The 25,111-nt window shown below is 41.0% G+C and overlaps 2 protein-coding genes across 2 annotated transcripts; one reads left to right on the top strand and one right to left on the bottom strand.

Moving 5' to 3' along the window:
• Positions 1-1,675: 1,675 nt before the first annotated feature.
• Positions 1,676-7,464, bottom strand: LOC137287920 (uncharacterized; the record flags this gene model as incomplete). The annotated part of the gene is made up of 9 exons (XM_067820294.1): positions 1,676-1,876; positions 2,524-2,678; positions 3,453-3,617; positions 4,161-4,277; positions 4,715-4,904; positions 6,134-6,235; positions 6,588-6,674; positions 7,080-7,146; positions 7,355-7,464. Coding segments are annotated over 9 exons (1,137 nt in total), but the record flags the coding sequence as incomplete, so codon positions are not given.
• Positions 7,465-8,727: 1,263 nt separating this feature from the next.
• LOC137287658 (lactadherin-like) lies at positions 8,728-16,740 on the top strand. The gene is made up of 9 exons (XM_067820039.1): positions 8,728-8,830; positions 8,910-8,976; positions 10,512-10,598; positions 11,418-11,519; positions 12,491-12,680; positions 13,408-13,521; positions 14,092-14,255; positions 15,484-15,630; positions 16,528-16,740. The coding sequence occupies exons 1-9, from the start codon at positions 8,769-8,771 to the stop codon at positions 16,675-16,677; spliced, it is 1,083 nt and encodes a 360-aa protein (XP_067676140.1). The 5' UTR covers positions 8,728-8,768; the 3' UTR covers positions 16,678-16,740.
• Positions 16,741-25,111: the final 8,371 nt, after the last annotated feature.

Genomic DNA, 25,111 nt, shown 5'->3' with positions numbered 1-25,111 from the left:
GAAAAATGGTCTGTTTACCCAGTGAATTTAGATCTGAACTCAGAAAATATCACAGAAGTAGAACTAGGTGCATATGGCACGTCTGGATCAGAAGAAGAACACTGACATTCTTAATCTTGTATTCACATGCTTCATACAGGGTCTTCAAAAAAACTTCAAGGAATCTAATTGTTCAAAATGAATTTGTGATGATTATACAGTTCGCATAGGTTTGTTTGCATGGCAATGTAAACAAGGTAGTGCATGAATTTAAACCTTCGGCAAGTCATAGATATACAGAGCGTTTGCACAAAAAGGTTTTTGAGGCATTTGTGGTTGAAAGATAATTTGTGAAAAACAGGGTCCCAAAAGTCGACGGATTATAGGGTTCTCGATGACACTACATGAGTGAGTGAGTATATTTTTAAGCCGCTTTTACCAATGTTCTAGCAATAACACGGCAGTGAACATCAGTAATGGGCTTCATAACTTGTATCCGTCTGGGGATTCGAAGTCGGGTCGTGTCCAGTAGTGGTGAAGTAGAGAAGACATCATATTTGATGAAAAATTGAACAATCACTGAGGATCATGAGATCACAAGATACGTTTGAGCTTCTCAATATTACTAGTGTATGTAACGACATGCCAACTGTATTTGCTCCAAATATTTATAAACTCCAAACTTATGAACACATTAAGCTGGAAACACTGGACAGTTGAGGACCAAACCTTTCTGTGATATATTCAATTACATCACTATTGAATGACCATTTCTAGTTTGTTGCATTTTCAGCTACTATGTAAGTAGTTGTGTACCTTCTTTTGCCCTTCAGTATATTTATTCATTAAAGAAAATGAATTCATGGCTGCTTATCACTCTATCTAGAAATACAAACACGAAGCTATTTCTATAAAATCAATCCGAACCACAACACATTTCTCGTTGTTTAGGATATGCCTTTCACTCGTACTTTCTGGGGTGGTGGGTAGCCTCGTGGTTAAAGCGTTCGCTCGTCACGCCGTAGATCCTGTTCGATTCGCCACATGTGTATAAAACCCATTTCTGGTGTTTCTGATATTGCTGGAGTATTGCTAAAGCGGCGTAAAACCACACATACTCACTCGTCACGAGTATTTAGTTGTAACCCAGATGCAACTTGGTCACCTTCATCATCATCATCATCATCATCATCATCATCTCCGTATCATCATCTTTATTTTTGTTCTTATAATTAGACCCATGAATGTCCCGGGGTAGAACAGGCCTTCAGCAACCCATGCTTGCAATAAAAGGCTACTATGCTTGTCGTAAGAGGTGACGGGATCGGGTGGTCAGACTCGCTGACTTGGTTGACACATGTCATCGGTTCCCAATTGCGCAGATCGATGCTCAGGTTGTTGATCACTGGATTGTTTGGTCCAGACTCGATTATTTACAGACTCGCCATATAGCTTGAACATTGCTGAGTGCGGCTTGTGAAGCCCTTTTCAGGTGTTCCCAGAAATAATATTGCTGGAATATTTCGAGAAGTCACGTAAAAACATACTCACGAACTCATTCACTCTTATGACACGCGTTTACTCACGTACAATGCTTCCACTGTCAACAACCATTTGAAAGAGCTTTGTGATAGATCAATGAATGGTCACAAGTCTTAAACGCTATCTTCAGGAAGGACAATAAGACCATGGGATAAAGGGTTATCATTTTAATCTGTAACTCTTTGCTGAAAGTACATGGTTTGTGTGATGGCTAGTAGATGTCGCAGCCGAATAAGTCGACTCTCATGCAGGGATAGAACCCCGTGCCGTAGCTGAGAGGCAGAAAACGAACATAGCGAGTAGTCAATACCGTGGGTAACGGTGTGTCTGTTATGGTACTGTTGCCTTCCATTTTCTGTAACAGAATAACAGAGAAAATTAATTTGGTCGTTTTGGGCTGTTGTGAGTGTATTTTGTATTTGTTATTTTTTGTTTTATTTGTTATTTTCTATTCAGTAAAAACATTTCATGTCAAGGGACATTTATTTATTCCTATAAGAGTAGGTTCAACGTAGAAACCTGCCTTTTTCACACAAAAATAGTAATAAAAACATTTTGCCTGCGTATTTTGGACTCATAGATTCTGATGTACTTAATTTCAAAAAGTACCTTAAAACAGCAGCATATATAAAAACAATACCTTTTGAAATGATTCAGGATTGTAATGACAAATCAAAGCGCTAAAGATAGGGACTAGATATTTATAAAAATATTTCTGCACGCACTCGTACAAAACCAACCGCGAGGCTACATATATGTACATATACCGACCAACAAAAGAAACACAACTCTGCTGCTTTGTCAAGTTTTTTAAATAGAAGACATAAACATGAACGCTTACTTTTATGGGAAATCTGCGGGTTTTTTTGTTGTTCGGTATGCTATGACTAATTATACGTAGATGTGTACAAAGTAATTCTGAGTCAACAGATGGTGAAAGTATTAAACATAATGTTAAAACGCCAAAGGGCTACTATATTGTGATGCCGAAATGAGTCTTACCAGGACGACGGGTGTGGCTGTGGAGTTTGCTGCAGGTGTCTGGGTGTAGTTGAGGAAGTTGTGGCCGTCCCTGCTGTACTGCAGTTCGTAGAGGCCGGTGTACAGATTGGTTGTGATCCCCTCCATCAACACGCGGTGAACGAGCCTGAGCTTACCTTAAGGTACAACGGTTTGTAGCTATACTAGTTGTGGCAATGGGTTTGTGAAAGTGTAGACTTCATATTTATTCATTCGTTTCGTACTTGCCCAGTTCAACATTAGAACTACACGCGTTAAAACTACAGAATACCAGATACCTTCCACGATCTTTGAAAGCAAGCATGTTTACTTTTTGTTAGGGTTATGGTGACGTGACACTGAACAATATGGCTAGCAGGTATGCGGTATTTTGTTGGTGTGCCTTACATGCTAACGAAGCCAGTAACACTTGATACATTTACAATCATAGTGGGAACAATATTCGTAAATAATAGTGAAGGCTGTAGTGGTAGCAGTAGTAGGAGCCATAGCAGCAGCTGCAGCATACTATTAGTAGTAAAGAAAGGAGCAGCAGTAGTAGCAGTAGTAGTAGCAGAAGCAGCAGCAGTAGTAGCGGTAGTAGTAGTAGTAGTAGTAGTAGTAGTAGTAGTAGTAGTAGTAGTAGTAGTAGTAGTAGTAGTAGCAACAGTAGTAGTTATAGGGGTAGTAGTATAGCAGCAGTAGTAGTGGTAGGGGTAGTAGCAGAATAATAGTAGCTGTAGCAACAGAAATTGCAGCTGGGGCAGTAGCACTAGTAGTAGCCGAGAAAATATACGTAGTAGTAGGAGTATTATTACCAGGAGTAGTAGTAGTAGTAAATAATACTGTAGCAGTAGCAGTAGCAGTAGCAGTAGCAGTAGCAGTAGCAGTAGCAGTAGCAGTAGCAGTAGCAGTAGTAGTATCGTTATTACCGAGATCCACCTGCAGCCAGGAGCGCTGGTCCACCCCGCACCATCCCTTCCCATTCAGGCGCCCATCAGATGCAAAACTGGTGTTGTGACTCCGATACGCAGACATCTGTGCGTCGGGGATGAGCTTGTGATGGGCGTCTACTCCGAATGATGTTTCATTACATGCTGAAGGAGACACGAAATATAAATGTAACCCATGTAGGTCAATGACAGATAGAGATAGACTGATAGAGAAGGATGATTCCAAAGACGTGATCTCATCTCAAAAAGGTCAAAGAACACCTGCAAATAGAAACTTGCCTCTTTCCGCGACCATCCGGCTTGCCGGAATGACACGAGAAGTTACGATTGTTAGAAAGCTGTGTGTTTAAATACCCACCAGGCATGGCAGTTGACAACTAAAGACAGTCAAAACAATTCGTGAGTTCTTTGATTTCGTTAGGGTCGTTTCTATGTATTCTCTTGGAATGTATTTTCAATTTAATTATTTAATTATGAAACAAATCTAAGAGTATCTCCAATGACGCTCATGGACACCACAAAATGAGCACTCAAGAGTCATACCACATTGTAGCCCAACAAGTCCAGGACTATCGTTGACGATCTCAGAGCCAAGGCTATCTTACCTATCTACTAAGATTTATCAGTTGCTGTAGTTAAAGGAACACCGGCTCTAGACTGAGTGTACATGGTGGCATTAACTCTCACCTTTCTCGCAGTCTGTGCCACCAAAGACGCCGACACAATTGCACTTGTAGAAGCCATTCCTGTCCTCACAAACTCCGCCGTTCTGACACGGTGTCAGGAGCTTGCATCTGTCCGTGTCTGAAAGGGAGATGATGGTGAAGTTTTTGACGTCTGCTCGTTGTTTTGATTGTTTGTTTAACGTCATATTTAGCAATATCCTATCTACATGGCGGCGGTGTATAACTAATCGTGTCTGGACAAGACAATCCAGTGATTAAACATTATGAGGATCGATCTACGCATTTGGGATACGATGATCCCGTTAATCGTATTGCTGAATTCCTGGAACAATTCTAAACCGGATCTTCAAAGGTAACATGTGGGGTTAGCACAGTGGATACAGCTTTCGCTCGTTCGCGGGTTTGATTTCCCACAACACGCACGGAAGATGTTGGAAGCCTATTTGTTTGTTTCAACCCGATCATTCATTGACGTTGTCGTTTTCCATTAATGTGAACCAGTGATGAATGATACCGACATTCCCAATTGTATTTTCTTTGGCAAGTAACAAGTACCTTTCGTCTCAAACCGAAAGACAGCGTCAGCATGCTTGTGTTGGTTGTCAGATGCCCGGATAGTGACGACATAATATGCATTTTCGTCGGGAGCAAAGCCCCGGATGACACCGTTTCTTGGGTCAAGGACAATACCAGTTGGAAGGTCACCGGCAACGATTGTGTAAAGCAGTTCTTCTCCTTCAGGGTCCTGAAACGGTATTGATTCACATGTTGTTGCCTGGGTATACATGTTAATGACTTCTTTATCCTTCTGTTTCAGCTTCAGATTCCTGCTACATTGCTATGTTTCCTTGGTAACGGCGGTAGTGCCTACACCGAACGTCGCACTCCCCGCTGATATAGCGAATCGTTACAGCTTTTTACATTGACGTATATCCTGATACGATACTTAAAATAGGCCACGATACATCGATGTTTAACCTTGGATATTGCTACAATCGCGACATGTCTAAATAAACTGGTTTTAAAGTCAACACGAATTTCATTCTGTTATCTGACTGCAGTGGCAGCATCCGGCAACATGCAGACATTAAAGATGTTTTTGATCTACCTTCTCTGTTATAACTTTATCATGTTTTATATATTTGTACTTTTTTAAGCGAAAGTGCCTAATGCGACTTTTTCAAAGTAAAGTTTCTTTTATTTAAACCTTTTTGGTCTTAAGGTGTTTCACGGTTGGTGTTAGCATTAAAGGCGTTAATATCGTGGTAAGTATCGTATCGCCACCCTTATCATATCGCAGCTTTAGTGCACACTATTCTGGCAATATATCATCATGACTAGAATCTTAGCATCGTGATGCTAAAAGGGTAGTAGATAGCGTGTATTGGTATTGGGCTATCTTCCAAACACAAGGTCCATTCTCAAAACGCTAAGGTTATTATCCTGCTCATTTGATGAGTACACACTAAAAACTACGCTGCCAAGCACTAGAAGGGTGGCGGTCATAGGGCCATCTCATCCCGCCCGGTAACCAGGGCAGTTTTAATAAAAGTCATATGAGATCACATGTGTTACATGTGGATCAGTGTAGGGCAGTGACTCAAAGCGTATAGCGTTGTTTAACTGCAACTGAAAGAAAGAAGACCTGTGGTCTTTGCACATGGCAACTCTCAAAAGCAGTAAATAATAATATTCTTGCATATTATACATATTAACTCTAACATAAAATAATCGTGCGTTTTTATCTTCGCTTCAGTGGCATATACCAGCCGTTCATTCCAAAAGGAAACGGACAGCTAGAAATATGAATCATATGAATACCCAATGATTTCAAGAGACAGTTGAATTCACTTACTGAGCAATGTTTACGAATATTCAGACTGCACTGGAATTCGCATAGACTTGTAATCTGAACCCCTCTAAATATAGCAATAACATAAAATATGAATTATGAATGAGGACATGACCTGGTACCTTGGCGTTGAGCGTTATGTTGACGTAGTCTCCGCCGTTGTATTTGCCGAAAAATCCAACAGCTGATGGGATACCCCAAACTGGCGGGAGACTCCGCATGATCTACAAGAGAGACATGTCATTCTACAATGGAACATGCATTTTATGTTGTTTAAGTACATACAAGAGCTATGGGCGCTGACAAAAGGTCATAGTGTATAATGACTTACATACGACTCAAAGTTTGCCATGGGTTAAGTTTCCTGGATAATTAGTGATATGCAACGTGTCGGGCGCTGTGTATTATCTACAACTGTGAATATGTTAGCTATGAGTTGTATAATATATGCTTATGTTCATACGTTACTAATTACATATTTTACATGCTATGTGTTATATTTCACTTATTGCATTTCATAAGTTATGTGTGAGTGTAAATCGTCATATATATGTTTTATGGGTTTTATTTTCTCACCTTGATAAAGTAGAGGAGGTCAAAATCATGATACAGCACCGTCCCCCCTGTTCCAGGTCTCAGGTAAACACTGCCAGAAGAACCCGCCTGCAACGCATGGAATCGGTAAACTCATCACATCTGATCTACAATAAACACCAACACGATATAACGAACTGGTGGCTATAACGAATTGACGAATATATCGAACTGACGGATATAGCGAACTGACAGATAACACGAACTGACGGATATAACGAATTGTTCATTTAGTCCCGCCACTTGCTGTATACTTTAGTGGACAGTAGGATAACAAACTACGGTTACGCTATAAACGGGGCAGCGGCTAGCCTAATGGCTAAAGCGTCCGCTAGTCAAACCGAAGACCCGGGTTCGATTCCTCAAATGGTTACAATGTGCGAAGCCCATTTCTGGTGTCCCCCGCAGAGTTATTGTTGTGATAATGCTAAAAGCGAAGTAAAACCACACTCACCCACTCACTCACTCACTCACCCCAAATGTGATGTTGCCATCTCCGTCCGTCTCAAGCACGATGTCTGGGTAATGGATTTCCAAGATGCTGAAAGGAGAAAAGTGTTAAAACTACATCTTTATAGAAACAAAATAACAAAAATACGAATTAAGATTAGTAAACATTTTAACGCAAAACATGATCGTACAGATAATCATATCAATCCCAGAATAGCATAATCTCTTGTGAAACTATATTTTGCTTCAAATCAAACGTTTTTATAAATGTTCTTAAAGTAAAAATATATCACACTTACCCGCCATCTACCTGACTTTGAACACATCCTATCTGTAAAAGAACAACTAACAGGAAGACGGGTGCCATATTGGCAGCCTTGTATGAAGCAGAACTAATACAGGTGAGACATCACATGCAGCGTTCGTGGAGGTTGTCGCCTTTCCCTCCGACACAGGTATGTCCCTACAGGAGGATAACGCACTCGGTAGGTAGATCTCACTTACATAGACAGATAGATGACCTTACACTCGGAGATTAGAATACATAGCTCTCATAACCATTATATACTATATACACATGATAGACTGGAGAAGATCAGGTCCTGTATTTGGGATAAATTGCTGATTTAATATGCACTTTTGCATCTAGACAAAAGATATTGAATATTCATTAAGTTTGAGGCGAGGCGAGGTGAGGTGAGGTTAAGCGAAATGAGACTCATCGTCGTATTTAACATTAATTTACTTACGTACTTATTGCTTGTATTAGTCCGGACTAATGTCGGTTTCATAGAGCAAGGTCACTGTGATCATCATTGTATTTGTATTTTCACTTTAATTCTATGACCCGGGTTGGAAATGATCTTCAGTTACCAATGCTTGACGTAAAAGGCGACTAATGGGATCGGGTGGTCAAGCTCGCTGACATGGTTAACACATGTCATCGTATCCCATCGTACTGATCACTGGGTTGTCTGGTCTAATCTCGGGGATTTTACGAACTATTCCGAATGCGATACTGGTGCAATCCGAAGCGCTCGTTAAATCATCTTCATCACAAAAACATTAAACGTGCTCATCACGAGAACCTTATTCCCATGAATGACATTTTTTCATATTTAAGTAACTAAAATAGTTGTTGAGAATGATTGAAAATATGTATGATAATTATGCAGCCCTCTACACAATTCGATTTCACAAATTTTAAAGCTGTTACAACTTAACAATATATATCCACCTCATAAAAAAAATAAAGAAAGAAAGAAGGCATAATGAAAACAAATAATGATAAAAAATAAAATATAAGTGGAAAGCTGGAAGGACTAATAGAGGGCGTTTTAATTTGGAATATCGTTATCAGAACGAGGAAAACAAGGACGTTATAAATGACGACACGATCTCGGAACTAACGTTTGAAGTTTTCTTGGAAAACGTTTACTTCTTCCGACGGAGGATCGTACACTGATTACGTCACATGTGAACATGCACGCAATTGGTTAAACATGCAATCCAACTCATGCCGTTATCTTTTCGTGAAACCAAAGGTCATCTGAAGTGCTCATGTAACGGTTACTTCACTGATGGAAGACATGAGACTGTGTGTATTCCTCCGCAGTTAAAAAAATAGCGGTGAATGGCCACAGAACGGGGTCCGCTTGAAGAAATAGTTCGCAAAGATTCTTCGCCATGTGAGATTTGAAAACAACATCTGAAATGGAGGGGAAGTTGTTAGTTTTGTTGACCTTGGCTCTTTCAGTCGTGAGACTTTATGGAAGGTGAGGTTATTAGACGTGATGAAACGTGATCTGAATTTAAATTTTAATGCCAATTGTAAAATGTGTGTATATGTTTCAGTTTCTTAGAGGTAAACTACCCAAATGTAAACGTGACGGCCGAGCCAAACGGAAGCGTTGTAGTTCAGGTAATATGTTCACAATCATTTTAATACATACGTTCACGAAAATTTTGAGTGAGTGAGCTAGTGAGTTTAGTTTTACGCCGCCTTTAGCAATATTACAGCAATATAGCGGTTCACCAGAAATACAAAAATCTTTAATTTGGACAGACTGGTTATGTGAAACATTGGTTGGTCCCGGGGTAGAATAGGTCTTCAGAAACCAACGCTTGCCATAAAAGGCGACTATGCTTGTCGTAAGAGGCGACACACGGGATCGGGTGGTCAGACTCTCTGACTTGGTTGACACATGTCATCGGTTCCCAATTGGGCAGATCGATGCTCATGTTGTTGGTCACTGGATTGTCTGGTCCAGACTCGATTATTTACAGACCGCCGCCATATAGCTGGAATATTGTTGAGTGCGGCGTAAAACTCACTCACTCACTGTCGCGCGAATGAGAGTCTGAAAAACAGTCGCTAAAACAACGTCCTATCTCTAAAATAAATATCCCTTATGAACGCCTGAATAGTATAATAAGTATTATCAAAAAACAAAAAAAGAAAAGAAACGCATAGGCGACTTGTATTTTTAAAAAATATATTAATTACCTATTGTGTTCAAACAATTGTCAAAATATGTACCTATAGTGTTGATAACATGATTTTACAGTGGAAGTGGAAAATCGATTTTACCTGGAAATGTTGATTTTGACGAGATTTCTTACCAGGATTAGAAAGGTATCTCCACAACGCAACAGAAATTTCCTTTCAAATTAAATTGTACAGCAAAGGAGCATCCACTGTCTGGCAATAAAAATCCAGAATACTTTCAGAAATTGGCTTTCGTTTTTAACTAGTTTCAAGATCACATCACAACGTCACGTCTAGTCCCTCCGACACGGAACATCCCCATTGAAAGAATGCATACTGGAGATTACCAATCTCTTGTTGCCAGGCCTCTGAATGTTAGTCTGAGCAAGATATCATTATGGCTTACAGCTCGTTGCAACCAAACAGGTATAACAAATAACTCCCTGTACGGGCACTGCAGCCGAAGATCGGTACATCCGGGTACTGTATTTGCGTGATCGCACTGCCTCATGTGAGACACGGCAGCCAGGGTGCCTCGACTTAGGAGGATGTCCGGTCAAACTGAACGGAACAAGATGAAACGGATTGGTCTGAAATCAAAGAAACCCGACGTCGGCGTCGTGCTACGTCGTCACCAACATCTCCGTTATCTAAAAGTATCCACTTGGATGTGTAGACATTACCTTCTTCTAGCCCAGTGTAAAATTGTATGCACTAAAGTCTGTTTGTGGACGCGTTATACATGTTTGAAAATACGACATTCTCGCAACAGATCTCTCGTCTATGCGTTTTCTTTTTTGGAGAGTATATAATGATAACGGAACTGCCCTCCAAAGTTTTCTTTTTTGCATTACAGTGGCATTACAAATGTCTAATCACAGGATACCTGATCCAAATAGTGCGTTTTAGTGACCACAACCAGCTTGATAATTGTTCTCATTGCCTTTATTTGTGGTTTTCGTTTTCAGGGAGGTGTTGGAGGTGATATACTGCTGTACCCTGGAAAGAATGGATCTTTATACATCAACGGCTACGACATAGAGGGTGTAATCGCTGTCAGTAACATGGTTACATATACCATTAAGAACAATAGGGAATACTGGATTTACACGACTGATTAAACGCAAATTATAAACCCTAGGTGGAAAGAGATGATGAAGAGAAATTAATGGAAAATGTGACAATATATTTCATTCCTTTAAAAATGTTTCATCTGATATAACTTACTTGCTTCTCAAGTGCATTGGTATTTGCTAGTGGTATGCTCGCAAAAATGGAATATTCCTGAATGGTATGAGGTTTTTAGGCAGATGCGGTCAAATACCCTCGTGTCGAACCTCCATGTGTCCAACTGATTGCTGAATCGATTTAAAAGCTGATCAACAACTAATGATAATGCTAATATTTGCGCCTAGAATCCAACGCGATTCTGCTCTCTGGTGTTATGACCTTGACGGAATTGTACTTCCAAAACTGCTACTTAGAGCTAAGCGTGACCATATTGGTCTGTACTTTCGCTCTTCGGGTACCCGTTTTAAACAGCTGGCTGGACTGAGTGCAATGTGGAAGAAGAGTCTTGACCAGGGACACAACACAGCGTGAAACTCAGATCACAACATTATTGTGTCTCCCGGGCCTTTGGCGTGAGAGGCCAGCATACTAACCACTACAACACACTTGTTATTACCCCTGTTTCTTTTCACACACAGACACACACGCACGCGCACACTCGCACGCAAAAACAGAGATGAAATATTGGACGTTATTGGAAAAATAGCCATGAAAATATTATGCATGGACGTTTACAATTAGACAATATGAAGCTAGGGCCTTGAATATAGAATATATTGGATGTATTAGTGTTTATGATGCAGATGGTGAACAGCCTTCCACCTGTCTGGACCAAACAAACTGTACATGACTCTCTGGGCACGTTCGATGCAGGGAAAAACCTGTCCGTCGCTATCAGCGCCAAGGTATGTTTGTTTGTATAACTCCCAGATATGTTTATTTGTATAACTCCCAGATATGTTTGTTTGTATGCGCCAAATTATGTTTGTGCAACGCTTACGTGTGTCCGTGTGACGCCCAAGTATGTTTTTTTTATTTTGCATTAGCCATGTCTGTCGTTTCGTATACCTCGAACGTAGGTATGTTTTATATGTTTGCTTGTATAACTCCCAGGTATAAACTCCTGTTTATGTTTGGTTGTATAACTCCCGAATATGGTTAGTATGTTTGTATAGCTCCCAAATATGTTTAGTATATTTGTATAACTTCCGAATATACTTAGTATGTTCATTTGTATAACCCCCAGGTATGTTTGTGTGACGCCCAGGTATGTTTGTTTGAATAACTCCTGGGTATGTTTCTTTGTATAACTCCCGAATATGGTTAGTATGACGCTGTATTCTAGTTACGTACAAAATTTCAAGCCATATTATCATATCCTGTGTTCCGGTTTACCAGATATCGGTGATCATGACATTATTCTAATCATTATTTGTTTAATTAAAAAATATAACAAGTGCTGGAAATGCTGTACCATTCATCTTTTGGATAAGGATATTTAGATATCACAATACATTTCACCCACGTTTTTAATTTTGAAATGACAAAAAAGAGAATTTGGTGAATAAAAAACCATTAAAACTGAAAAAAACTGAAAAAACAGGTTGAATAGTACATCTAAGTACATATTTCGAGAAAGAACAGATCACATTAGCATCTGAATTGAGTATATGTTCACTTGGTTCTTTGTAGTGTGATATTTAAAATCAAGTCTTAATGTTACTTAGTGTATGTGTTACATAAGTAAGTGAATGGATGGCGGGAGGTCCTTAACGGGTGTGACTTGAGACGTTTGACTGTGTATGGAAGGCGGGAGATCTGTTTTAACGGGATGAATCTGTAGTCGCTTGACCGTGTACGGATTTATACAACCAAGGATCCCGAGGGTGGAGAGTTACAGTTTGCCTTGATATCTGGTCGATTCCCACCTGGCATCAGTCTCAACAACAAAACTGGCGTCATCAGCGGCATGGCGCCCAACTATGACGCTACCTACAGCTTCAGCATCCGTATCACTGACAAAGACGGCAAGTACGCCGACGGCACCTTCTCCATTGACATCAGAGGTACGTGATCGATGTACGTCATGGCTGAATCCATCGTTCACTGCTGGAGACATACATACATGCATACATGCATACACGCATACATGCATACACGCATACACGCATGAACGCACGCACGCACGCATACATTATCCATTATCTTTCACCCAATAGAGTTTTTGAAAAAACATGATGACGTATACATACATATCTGTGCATGCGTCCTTAAAATCGTGTGTATTCGTTTGTTACTATTGTATTGACTCTCGGGTAATTTTGGTTGCTGTTTTTCGGCGCTCTGAGCAATATTCCAGCTATATTAAAGCGGGCGGTAAATAATCGGGTCTGGACCAGACAATCGGGTGATCAACAGCATCGATCAGCACAACTGGCTGATGACATGTATCAACCAAGTCAGCAACTCTTGCCGTCCATTAGTCCCTTCTTATCACAAGCATGGGTTCTGTAGACCAATTCTAACGGGTATCGTCACGGATAGATTAAGGGTAACCAAACCTATCGCATTGTAAGACATTTGCATGATGATCAAGCAATATTACTATGTATGATACTATGTCCTCAACTGAATCCCATACTGTTAGCACCCATTGTTTCATGATTGCCTTCAGGATTCATTTCTTTAATATGTTTAGTAACATTCAGTTTGTCTTAACGTTATAATTATATATATGGACTAGCCTTTGACTTATTTGAAAATGCAGAAAATATTTTACAAGTTCTCTTGTAGAGCGAGAGCTGTGTTCCTCAGGGCCCTGTCTTCACGGGGGGACATGCGTGGACGTCCCGGGGGGCTTCCGCTGCGACTGCATGCCCCTGTATGGGGGTACCACCTGTGATGTCTGTAGGTGGAACTCTTTACCTTGACTGTCCATTTGTGAGCTTCGGTGTACAGATCATTACGTTTGGTTTGGATATTTTTCACGCCTCACATAACAATATTCCACCTACATCCCAACGATATGTAAACAATCGAATCTGTACCAGACAATCCAGTGATCAATAACATAAGTATGAATCTGTGTAATTGGAATACGATGACATGTGTGAAACAAGCCAGCGAGCCTGACCACCTGATTCCGTTAGTCGGAGCTTACGGCAAGCATGGGTTGAGGAAGGCCAATTCTGGCCCAGTCCTTCTGAGGTCTACAGGCCAAGCGGTTGTGGATAAATGTGATAAGATATATACACCGGTCCGGTTCATTAGACTCCTGACAGTTACCAAATCTTGCAGAAATACACACCAAGTAAGATGAATTGATATTTAAAGCCATGTTGTGGTTACTTCTTTTATGCAGTCGTGTATCCGCGACGTGCAACAGGGAACATTAATACAAAAGGTTTTTAGAATATATTTTTCAAATTTATACTGGCTACCGGAACGTCTACGAGTCTAGATCTGGTCTTGTTGCAGTATGTTCCTTGAATCCCCTCGGCGTTGGCATGAAGAACAAGGTGGTCCCCGACGCCCAGATCACGGCACACTACAGCTTTAACGGCTCCAAGGCATCTGACGGACGTCTAGACGCACCTCTTGGTGTGGGGTGGGTGGGGCAAGGACTTGGATCCTGGCTGCAGGTAATTCTGGGGTCCACCCTTACACCCTTGTAACGGGGCGAGAGGGTGGGAATGACGGGAGGGTTCAACGTAATCTCAGTGAAATCGGTATGTATTTGTCAGCTTTATGAATCTGTCTTGGATGATGACTAAAGCTCACTCTCTAATGTTAATATATGTAAATTTTATATATATTATATTAGTAATTAAGTTTTGAACATTATTCCCACTACATAATGGCATGTCTGTTTAATTTCGGAGAAAGACCTGGAGTAACGCTGGTCTTGGACGTATGGCTCGTCCAAAAAGTACTTGAACGTGAACTTTCAATTAGGGATAGGATGCATAAACGTTAATTTTTCAAAGGAAGAATTCTAATGAACGACAAATTTCCCTTTATCACCATGCCTAAACACTACACTGGAGGAACTTGGTGTGCGCTTCAAGAAGAATGGAACATACTCACCCAATTGGTCATTGGGAGACTCATTCGCTGTGTGCCTTGGGGTCTGAAATAATGTCTGACCCTTTGTGGTGGAGTCACACATTACAGCTTTGGTCAGATGGAAGTGCATGTGGTGATGCACTCTCAAGATATTATTTTTTATTGTGGTGTTTGCCAGAGTAGAGTTCATCACATGCACAGACGAGAGACATGTCTTGGCTGTCCCTTTCTTTATTCGTTACTCCCCGCACAGGCCATGCCGCTTCCGGTCACAGATGCTAATCATACTAGTTGCACAACTTATTATCACCAATACACTACAATTATCATATGAGCATTGATTGACTCCTATATGTCTACCATCACTTGTTCATCGTACATTAAACATGAATTTCCCCTACTTTTTAAAAAAGAGTATATAACTTGGTGAAAACCCCGAGTACAGGTATGGTACATGTGTACTCGTTGTTGAGTGCACATAATCAGCCATGTCGCACGTACCCGGGGCCTATTGTGACCAGAATACCACACGAAGACTGACAAGGAATGGTAGCATTTACAAATAGATATCTGGTTTCCGATAGGCCGACCCATCAGAGTTGGATCTGTGTCGATATCGCGGTAGTGTCCGGCAGATCGATTCTTTTATTGTCTGGTACATCGATCTTTGATTTTTTGCAGGTGTATCAATAACTCAGTTTGTGTTTTGGTATCGATCTCTTGAATTGTGCCCGGAACTGTTTCCGAAGGATCTCTCTCTTGATTTGCATTTGATTTATCGATCATTCTACCTGTGTCCGGCAGGTTGATCTGAACACAGAGATGAAACTGAACCGGTTTGCTGTGCAGGGCGTCAGCACAAACTTCTACACAAGCGAGTTCACCGTCCAATATAGCACCGACGGTAACGTCTTCACGGACGTTCTCGATGCTACCACTAAGAAGACTGAGGTGAGCATCTATGACATGACTATGACATGACCGAGTGTGTGAGTATGTGTTTCATGAGGATGAAAAAAAGGGACACGGACATTCACTTTATTTGCCTCTTCTGCGAAGTGTACCGGGATCCGATCCTCTGTTCACATAATAGTGACGTCTTAAATGGGTACCCGGCAGTAACGAAGCGTTTCTCTATTTGACATGCACTGGTTTGTCTCAGTTCTGACGTAGCAATCATAATCGTGTTGTCGTTAACTAGGGTTTAAAACAGTAAAAACGTCCCAAAACAAAAATATCCCACTCTTCACTGACTAAGTGAATTCTAAAATACACGTATATACTGATTACGAGTCTTAATTCATAAACAATCAGTCTCCTGTGGATAATCTAATCGACTCGGCTTTACCTCACTACCATTTCTCATAGCACAATCTAGAGGTATTAATGACTTAATCTTGCGTCATAGGTAACTAATTCCTATTATCTACAGGAAGGTAATGTATTCTTTTAAGTCAGCTATACAATCATCACCTCGTAACGTGAAAGGTGCGGTGGGGTAGGTATGAGGGTAAAGCGTTCGCTCGTTATGCCGAACCCCGGGTTCGATTATTTCCCACATGGCTGCAGTATGTTAAACCAAGTGCTGGTATTTCAGTCAATCTGTCATAGGTATTGCTGGAATATTGATAAAGCGGCGTAGAAATAAACTCACTCACTCATAACATGGAATATCACAACTCGTTACTCACTCGTCATGTAGGTAACGGATGTGGGCCTGAGTTCATTTCGGCCGAGGTCATTTCACCATCTGTATCATTTATGATAAATACTGTAATATTAACTTGAATATAAAATATACCTTTGTTTGCTTCATCATTTATTAATACACATTTTCTTCATCTTCAGATATTTTACGGCAGTGCTTCCTACTTGATTCCCCAACTGAAGCCGTTCGATCCCCCAATCCGGGCCCGGTTTGTCCGCTTCCTCCCCCTCACGTGGCACAAAGGGGTGGGGACACACCCGGGCTTGCGCGTGGAACTGTATGGGTGCTAACGGTCATATTAGTCATATGTTTGAAAGATTCACAACAGGTTTAAAATAAAACATTGACACTTGTACTTTTTCCATTGTTCTATCATTCTAAATTCGTTACATCCATTGTGGAGAGTGGGGTAGCCTAGTGGTTGAGGTGATGGCACGTCACGCTGAAGATCCAGTTTCGATTCCCCACATGGACACAATGCGTAAAGCCTATTTCTGTAGTCCCTCGCCGTGAAATTGCTGGAATATGAAAAACGGCGTAAACTAAACTAACTCACTAAAATCCTCTGATTATGGCATTGAATATAGTGTGAGGTATAAAGTGTTAACCTGCTGACACTTAACCCACTTACATTCAGTTCAGTCATAAAGAATCTGTTTGTTTCGCTTTGTCATTGCACATCAGACATTTTATTACATGCTCTGCCATGCAGAAGTATACACAGCCCATTTATCACTTACCGTGCATCTAAACAAGAGTACTGCGTAGCTTTTGAATGAAACAACATTATTTCAAAAGCGCAAGGTGGTGGTGTGTTATGTGTATGCTAGAACCTAGGACACAAAGACAGTACAACTAGATTAAGTATTATGCCCGGGTCTTTATAAGGGGCGTAAGTTGGCATAAGGTGGTTTTATTACAACAGATTTGATGCCCAGAACTTTAATGACTGAAATGTTGCTAAACATAAGCGTTAAAAACAAACATACATAATCACATAGCGTTAACTACGTCTTATTGTACATACGCTTTCGACATGTTAACGGGAACTGGTTATTCAAACCCTCAGCATGATGTGCATTTTCTTCAATGATCCCCCACCCATGTTGGAAGCGGCGACCTAATGGACCTTAATCCCTGTCAATCTGGACCGTCTAGTCAAGACTCGATTTTGGACAGAATAGTTGACACACCTGACGTCTACCCAACGAATACCTGGATTTTGTGTTCGCATTTTGTAAAATCCCTGAAAAACTGAAGAGTACACTGGATGACCATATTTAAAAACGTATCATGATACAATTATTAAAACACATTCTCGTTTCATGAAAATTCTCTGGGCCCCATTTTACAAAACTAAGATCTCTTAGATATTCTCGTAGCCGTTGTACCTCTCATACTCTAACACAGGAGCTACGGGTGCCACGAGAAAGATTACGAGATCTTAGACTTACGGTAGCTTTGTGAAACGGGGCCCAGCGCATTGACTGGTCACACACAACAGTCACGGTGCATTGCGTATTTTATGTGCGCTCGACACGGTTTTGCATTAGGATTCGTTCTCAAAGAGAGATCAAGCTCTACGTCCTCGGGAACAGAATTAAGCTGGTGACATCTTGCATGTTGTATAAAATGTCGCACTCATGGCAATACAAACCATATGGCCGTGGTCTATAAATAATCAAGTCTGGACCAGACAATCCAGTGACCGACATCATGAGCATCGATCTACGTAATTGGGATAGGATGACGTGTCAACTACGTCAGCGAGTCTGACAACCCCTTGACGAGCGAACCACTGGGCAATCACCCCTTGCCTCCCCTAAACACTTCAGATAATCAGTAAAGAATTTGTACAATGCTTGAGTCAAGCACCCTCATGGTAGAACGCGCGTTTCGAAGGTCGTAGGTCACATCATTGCAATCAAATGTTGCTGTTTTTCCACATGTCCATTCCTTGTTGAAGAAAAAGTGTCACGCGTTCTTGGGCTCAACTGAAGTGCAGGGGTTCTGACAAGTGGATTAGCCCTTTGTGTATATGGACAGTTATTGCACGGCTGAGATAACACGAAAAACAACACTTGGAGTTTTCATTGTTCTCATCCACTTGGTCAAGGGTTGGCTTTAAAATATTCACATGTCAAGACAATTCAAAAATCGTTTGCTTACATCTTTTAATTGGATCGGAGTTTGAATATCAAGTGTTCGAGTCGAACTAGTGTCCACACATGAAAAGACATATTTTATTTTTGCAAATATCTGTAAATAAACGTCGGTTAATAAAATAGGTCAAGACCAGACAATCCAGTGATCGACAGTCAGTATTGATCTTCACAAAAGGGATACGATGACATGTGTCAACAACGTCAGCGAGTCTAGCAGCCCGATTGTTAGTCGCCTCTTACAGCGAGTATGGGTTACTGCAGACCAGTTCTTACCCGCATCTTCAGGGATCTACGGACCAAAAGGGTGTGAATGAGTGAGTGAGTTTAGTTTTACACCCACTTAGCTATATTTCAGCTACATGGCAGCGGTCTGTAAATAATCGGATCTGGACCGGACAATCCTGGGTCCTACAACATGAATATCGACATATGCAACTGGGATACGATAACATGTGTCAACAAAGTCAGCGAGCCTGACCACCCGTTTGTCGTCTCTTACGACACGCATGGGTTGCTGAAGACCAGTTCTAGCCAGGATTTTACACAGGTCGTACGTAGTAGTATTAGTAGTATTAGTAGTGGTAGTAGTAGTAGTAGTAGTAGTAGTCGTCGTCGTCGTCGTAGTAGTAGTAGTAGTGAAGTTACCGAGTTGCACTGGTCCTACGCCAATACACTTTACACCTGTCAGCAATGCTTTAGTTAACGCCCTGAGCTCCCAGTTCAATCAGTAGAGAACATTATCGATACGGCTATTGAAACCCTCCGTTCATTTCGATCAGCGATAAATCAATCATCTACTGATACGATCGACGCGTAACTAGGCGGAGGCCTTATGCCTGTGTTGGCATCAGCATTACAATCGCTGTAGGCGTGTTATTTCGCCGTACTGTTTAGTAGGGCAAGTTACGTAGCGGGTTAATTACCCATGGTTTCAAGATTGGCATCGGTTATCGTAAACTTTCGAACAATAGGAGCAGGAACTAAACCCTATTGGCCAGTGACACTGGGTGGAAGAGGCAGGTCACTTCAGGGGTCGAGCTTGTAGTTCGGGTGACATGACTATGTGTAAGAAATGTAGTGCCTTACGATAAATAGTAACTGTAGTCATAGTAGCAAATTATGCAGTGTAGTGAAAGTATATGTAGCTAATGTCAATGTATCAAAGAAACTGTACGGTTTAAAATAGCATTTGATCAAAAACGTTAAACGTCATACGGTATTAGCCAGAAAACTGTCTTTGCGATACTGCAAACCTTGGTTCCCAAACACCACTCTGACACCCGTATAAAGAATGAGAACATCGCCATCCAACACGAGCAAACATGCATTGTTTCAGTTTTGGCGGGCGATGGGGTAGCCTTGTGGTTAAAGCGTTCGCTCGTCACGCTGATGATCCGGGTTCCATTCCCCAGATGGGTACACCGTGTGAAGCCCATTTCTGGTGTCCCCTGTCGTGACACTGCTGGAATATGGCTAAAAGCGGCGTAAAACTGAACTCACTCCGTGCAGTTCTATGCACAGTCCTTAGTGTTGCCACAATCCTCTGATCGAGGGATTGAATGCCAAATTTGTACTGATTATCTGGCCCCACTTCGTCAGCACTATTCCTAGCTGTGAGTAACAGTTTAAGACCCACATCACTTGAGCTTTCCATCCGATTTAAACTGACACCCCGTGAGATAATACTGTTAAATACAGAGATAAACCAAATTCACTCACTCACTCTCATCGTTAGTTGCGAGACTGCGGGTTGTGTGGCAACTTCCCTATAGACTATGCACATTTTACTTCCGGAGTTACCTGTCAAAGCTACCGATAATCCGAAAATACAAAAAGAACATCACAAACGGTTTATAGCCCTCTCCCACGGTGAATAAATAACTCCGTTAAAACCGAACTCTGTGCAGCGACTGCATCATACACGGTTGCTAGCATATTCAACATGCAGTGTTGCGAGTTGATAACAGCGATACGTAGTACGTTCGTGGCCCTAACAATGCATATATAAACTTACCGAAATACTTCCACGTGTCCCCAAATATTAGGATTAATACAAATAATATTACCACGACGACATGAAAATTGGGATATTATTTAATTATATCATTTCATCTTGAAACAGATTTTCTCGTTAGGATTTATTAAGTGCTTCGACTGCGAATCTTATCAGTACTTCTTGGAAATAATTTAAGACGGCATGTATTAGGCGTGACTCATTCTAACGATTTATTTACTAAGATCATTTATCTTCTTTACATATCAAAAAAACTACCTGCGGTAGGTAAAAAATGAAAAACATAAACATCCTCGAAATACGAATTATACTTCGGATCAGTACAAAGAGTTCTCAGTTGACACATTTATAAGGGGCGGTTGGGAAGTCCAGTGGTCAAGGCTTTCGATTGTCAAGTCGAAATACCAGTTCGATTCCCCACATACGTGCACTCATTTCAGGTGCTCCGGTTCTGGAACATGGCTGGATTATTGCTAAAGTGGAGAAAAGTCATAATCACTCACTCATACGTCTCTGAAATGCGTTATTGTCTCAATTATTTACTGTTTTAGGGGTGGGCAGCGTATAATTACACATAATGAGTGCGTTAGTGAATTTTGTTTCACGCTGCACCCAGCAATATTCCAGCTTATATAGCGGCGGTCTGTAAATAATCGAGTCTGGACAAAACAATCCAGTGATCAACAACATGAGCATCGATCTGCGCAAATGGGAACCTATGACATGTGTCAACCAAGTCAACGAGTCTGACCACCCGATCCCGTTAGCCGCCTCTTACAAGCACAGTCGCCTCTTATTGCAAGCATGGGTTGCTGAAGGCCTATTCTACCCCGGATATTCATTCGTCCACGCCAATAATGAAGCGTATTGCCGGACAGGTACTACGGCTGCTCCAAACAACACAACCTCGTAATGAAATGTCCGTAAATTCTAAAATCATTTTGTTTTCAGATAAATTGCACATACAACTATTTCATTAACCAGAATTTTCGCGGCATGCTGATAGCTGTCAATATATTGTACTGTTATGATAAATGTTTCGATATGAAATATTAACTCAACGAATCCATGAAAAGTCAGATCATAATAAATATATTCAAGACTTCAAACTGAGACACAAAATCAATATCAAGTTATATATCTAAATTACTTTTCTCGTATATGTTGCCATAAGCTAGTCATTAAAAAATATATCATATATACAAAATTAAAAACAAAAACAAAAACAAAAACAAAAAAACAGACGTAGAGACCGACCATAAACATTGAGCAATACACAGAAACCATGTAAGTAGCATGTGATCCGTTTCCATATGTGAATTACTCGCATTTAATTCACTTGTCGTGATTAATTCTCTATGTTTTGTTAAGCAGCGATAAGGTTTCAGTTGCAAAGAAAGAGCTTAGTTATCAGACTGGATCTAGGAGGGGTTAACGCTAGCGCTTTGTATGGTACAGCCTGTTGAAGTCTGCCCGGTAGTGATAAATTACTAAACAACCGTAGAAAGTCCCTGGCGTTAACTGTTCGCTATCCTAACCAACACCTATACAAACGTCAGCATATATGCCGAAGTTTCAGTGTGTCCAGGATCGTGGACGTGACTCTCCTCCACAAACTCCTGCCATGATGTTGAATTTCGTTGGAATAAGTTATGCACCTCTGACGTGATCGACGACCAGATATAGTGCATGCGATTGTTTTTCGTGAAACAATGACAAACTATTATAAATGTGTGCTTTTCGGAATAGTTTGTCTCATCCTGGTCAATGAGGCACGGACTAGACACAGGTACACGAGATTGGACATGGAGGACGAGGAAGAGTCCTCATCTTCGGAAGGATTTCGGGTGAGTTTTCAGAGTTTTTGATACTGGTGTCTTCATGCCGAGAACCAGTTCAACGCCTCAGTGAACACCTTAACTCACTCAACAACCTCACTTAGTCAACACCTTCACTCACTCAACAACCCCACTCAGTAAACACCCTCAATGAACACCCTTACTCAGTCGACACAGTTTCTTAGTCAACACTCTCACTCACTCAACAACCTCACTTACTCGACAACCTCACTAACGTCTTCAAGTAACAGCCTTAATCAGTCGACATCTTTCTAAGTCAACACCCTCACTTACTGAACTAACTCACTCAGTATCCTCACTCGCTGAACATGCACAGTTAATCAACACCATCAATAAAAATAATCAACCCCCCATTGCTGGATATTTACTGTTTGATTGTACTGAAAATATTCATAGATTACTTCGTTAACCTTACAAATTGAAACGGTGAAGGTCAGTCAGTGAAATCCAATTAATAAGGCATGCCACGGTCAGAGTCCCACGAATGGATATCAGGTGGTTAAAATGAATGCTTAGTATACTAATTAAAAATGAAACTCGTCCACTAAGTTTGTTTGTTGTTTAAAGCCGCAATCACCAATATTCCATAAATTATTTCCGGCGGTCTGGATTAGACAATCCAGTGGTAGATAGCATGAGTATCGACACGATAAGATGCTATATCTGGTTGGTACACGTCTGGCTTATCATTACACCTGTTTGCGTAAAGAAAGTGCCCGTCGTGAAGGGAGACAGAGTATTTCTAGTCCAAACTAGATTCCTGTGTTCACTTGAGATATCATAGAAATCCCCAAGTCTGTGATAAGCAGTACTGAAGCATTACTTAGGAACCTGACAGGTGAAATGAAATGGAGATTAACGTCGCGTGCAGGATTATTGCACATACACGGCCACGTGCGTGCACATGTGGGTGTGGCGTCTTGCACAAGTCCAGGCTTATCCCAGTGTTACAGACCTGCCACCTGAGATACTATGCGGCTGTTTGGCATGGAACCCCACTCAGATTCCAACCCGACCACTCCTTGTTCCACTCCGGTCTACTGAGCACCTGTCAAGGGTATCACCACTTTTTGATGCGTTTTGATAAGACGGGGTCGAACCTTTCCGCTCTCCGTCCATACGCTGAAATTACTAAATTGTGTTACTTATACGATAAAACATAGGCAATATATGTCGTATTTCATATTCGTAAATATTCCACCTGTTACTATACTAATTTTTACGTGATATATCCCGTGTTTATCACATAAATTTAAATTAAATGCTGACTGTTTTACTCTATTCCTCCCTTGCACTTAGTCTTCCCCCACCCCACCCCTCTCCTCAACTTCCACGTCTATTGACAGTCTGGCACCAAATGGTATTGCATACACAAAATTGGACTGGATAGAAAAATGAATTTTATTTTTTAACAAGAATTAAAAATGAAAAAGGGGTACATTTTTCGAAACATTTCAAGCGTAACGTCAAAAACGGAACTACGTTACCTATATGAAATGTATCACTATACCATATCTGTTTCATTTTTAAAAGTCGTTTTCGGCAAACATTAAAGGTGAATAGTTTCGTTTCCATGTTTGGATATGGCCGCACTGTGCCTGTTCGTTCAGTGGCTATTCTCATCATTCTACTGTAGCATTGGCTTACCAGCACGACACTCGATCACGCTTAGAGTTACGATAGTCAAGAATCACTACGCAACGTCATCGTTGTGGCAGTTCGGTCCTTGGGGGTTTAAGCAGGCCGGGTCAATGTACTCACATCAGTACATACACAGTATCTCACCTGGACTAGAAAGCTCACCGGTATCAGTGCACAAGCTTTTCACACCTGTATACTTATCTGTATCCAAGTAATTGCCAGTTCTTTAAAGGCTTTATTCAGGTAAACGGCGATTGAAAACTAAAGATAATCTGACGGCCCAACCCAACAACACTTACGATTTCGAATCACACATGCGAATATTTAATATATTTTGATATATACGTCAGCACTATGATTTGCTCATTTCGGCTATAAATACAGATGGACACTCACAGGGAAAGAGTCAGTGAGTGAGTTTGTTAGTGAATCAATATGGCTTTACGCTGGGTTTAGCAACTTTCGAGCAATATCACGACAGGGGACACCAGAAATGGGCTTCACACGTTGTACACAACTGGGAATCGAACCAGGGTCTTCAGCGTGACGAACGGAGGCTTCAACCATTCGGCTACCATGCTGCTCCTCACAGGGACAGAAGTTGCAATTAATTGGTACCTACTTTCAATGTGCCTGTCAGTATCTAAGTGTCTTTATTGTCGTTATTAACAACTTGATTGATTCACATCAGAACATTAAGACGAAGATAAAGTTGATTACTGTAACCCTTAACATCGAAGTTCTTCCGTTAGGCAATTGCTTTCAACGTTTTGGATCCGACAAATCGCTTTGAAAACCATTAAGACACAACACATACATGTACATTAATATTAGAGAAACGTCAGGATGGATAACTGGATGTATGGGTGAGATCCTCCGGTGGGAATACACTTGTTGACCAATCCATGTACAAAATTATTTAAAGGAATATGTGAGTTTACAAATATAAAAGAGGGGTTATACCTGAACCAAACTGGCATGGAGTGCCAGTTAGCGTGGGCCTAAACCCCCTTCAACACCGATCGCACTGTGCGTCAAAAACGTG

Source organism: Haliotis asinina, chromosome 6 (assembly GCF_037392515.1).
Source record: "Haliotis asinina isolate JCU_RB_2024 chromosome 6, JCU_Hal_asi_v2, whole genome shotgun sequence".
NCBI classification, from domain to species: domain Eukaryota; kingdom Metazoa; phylum Mollusca; class Gastropoda; order Lepetellida; family Haliotidae; genus Haliotis; species Haliotis asinina.
The sequence above is the reverse complement of the archived record's forward strand: the minus strand, read 5'-3'. Positions and strand labels throughout refer to the sequence as shown.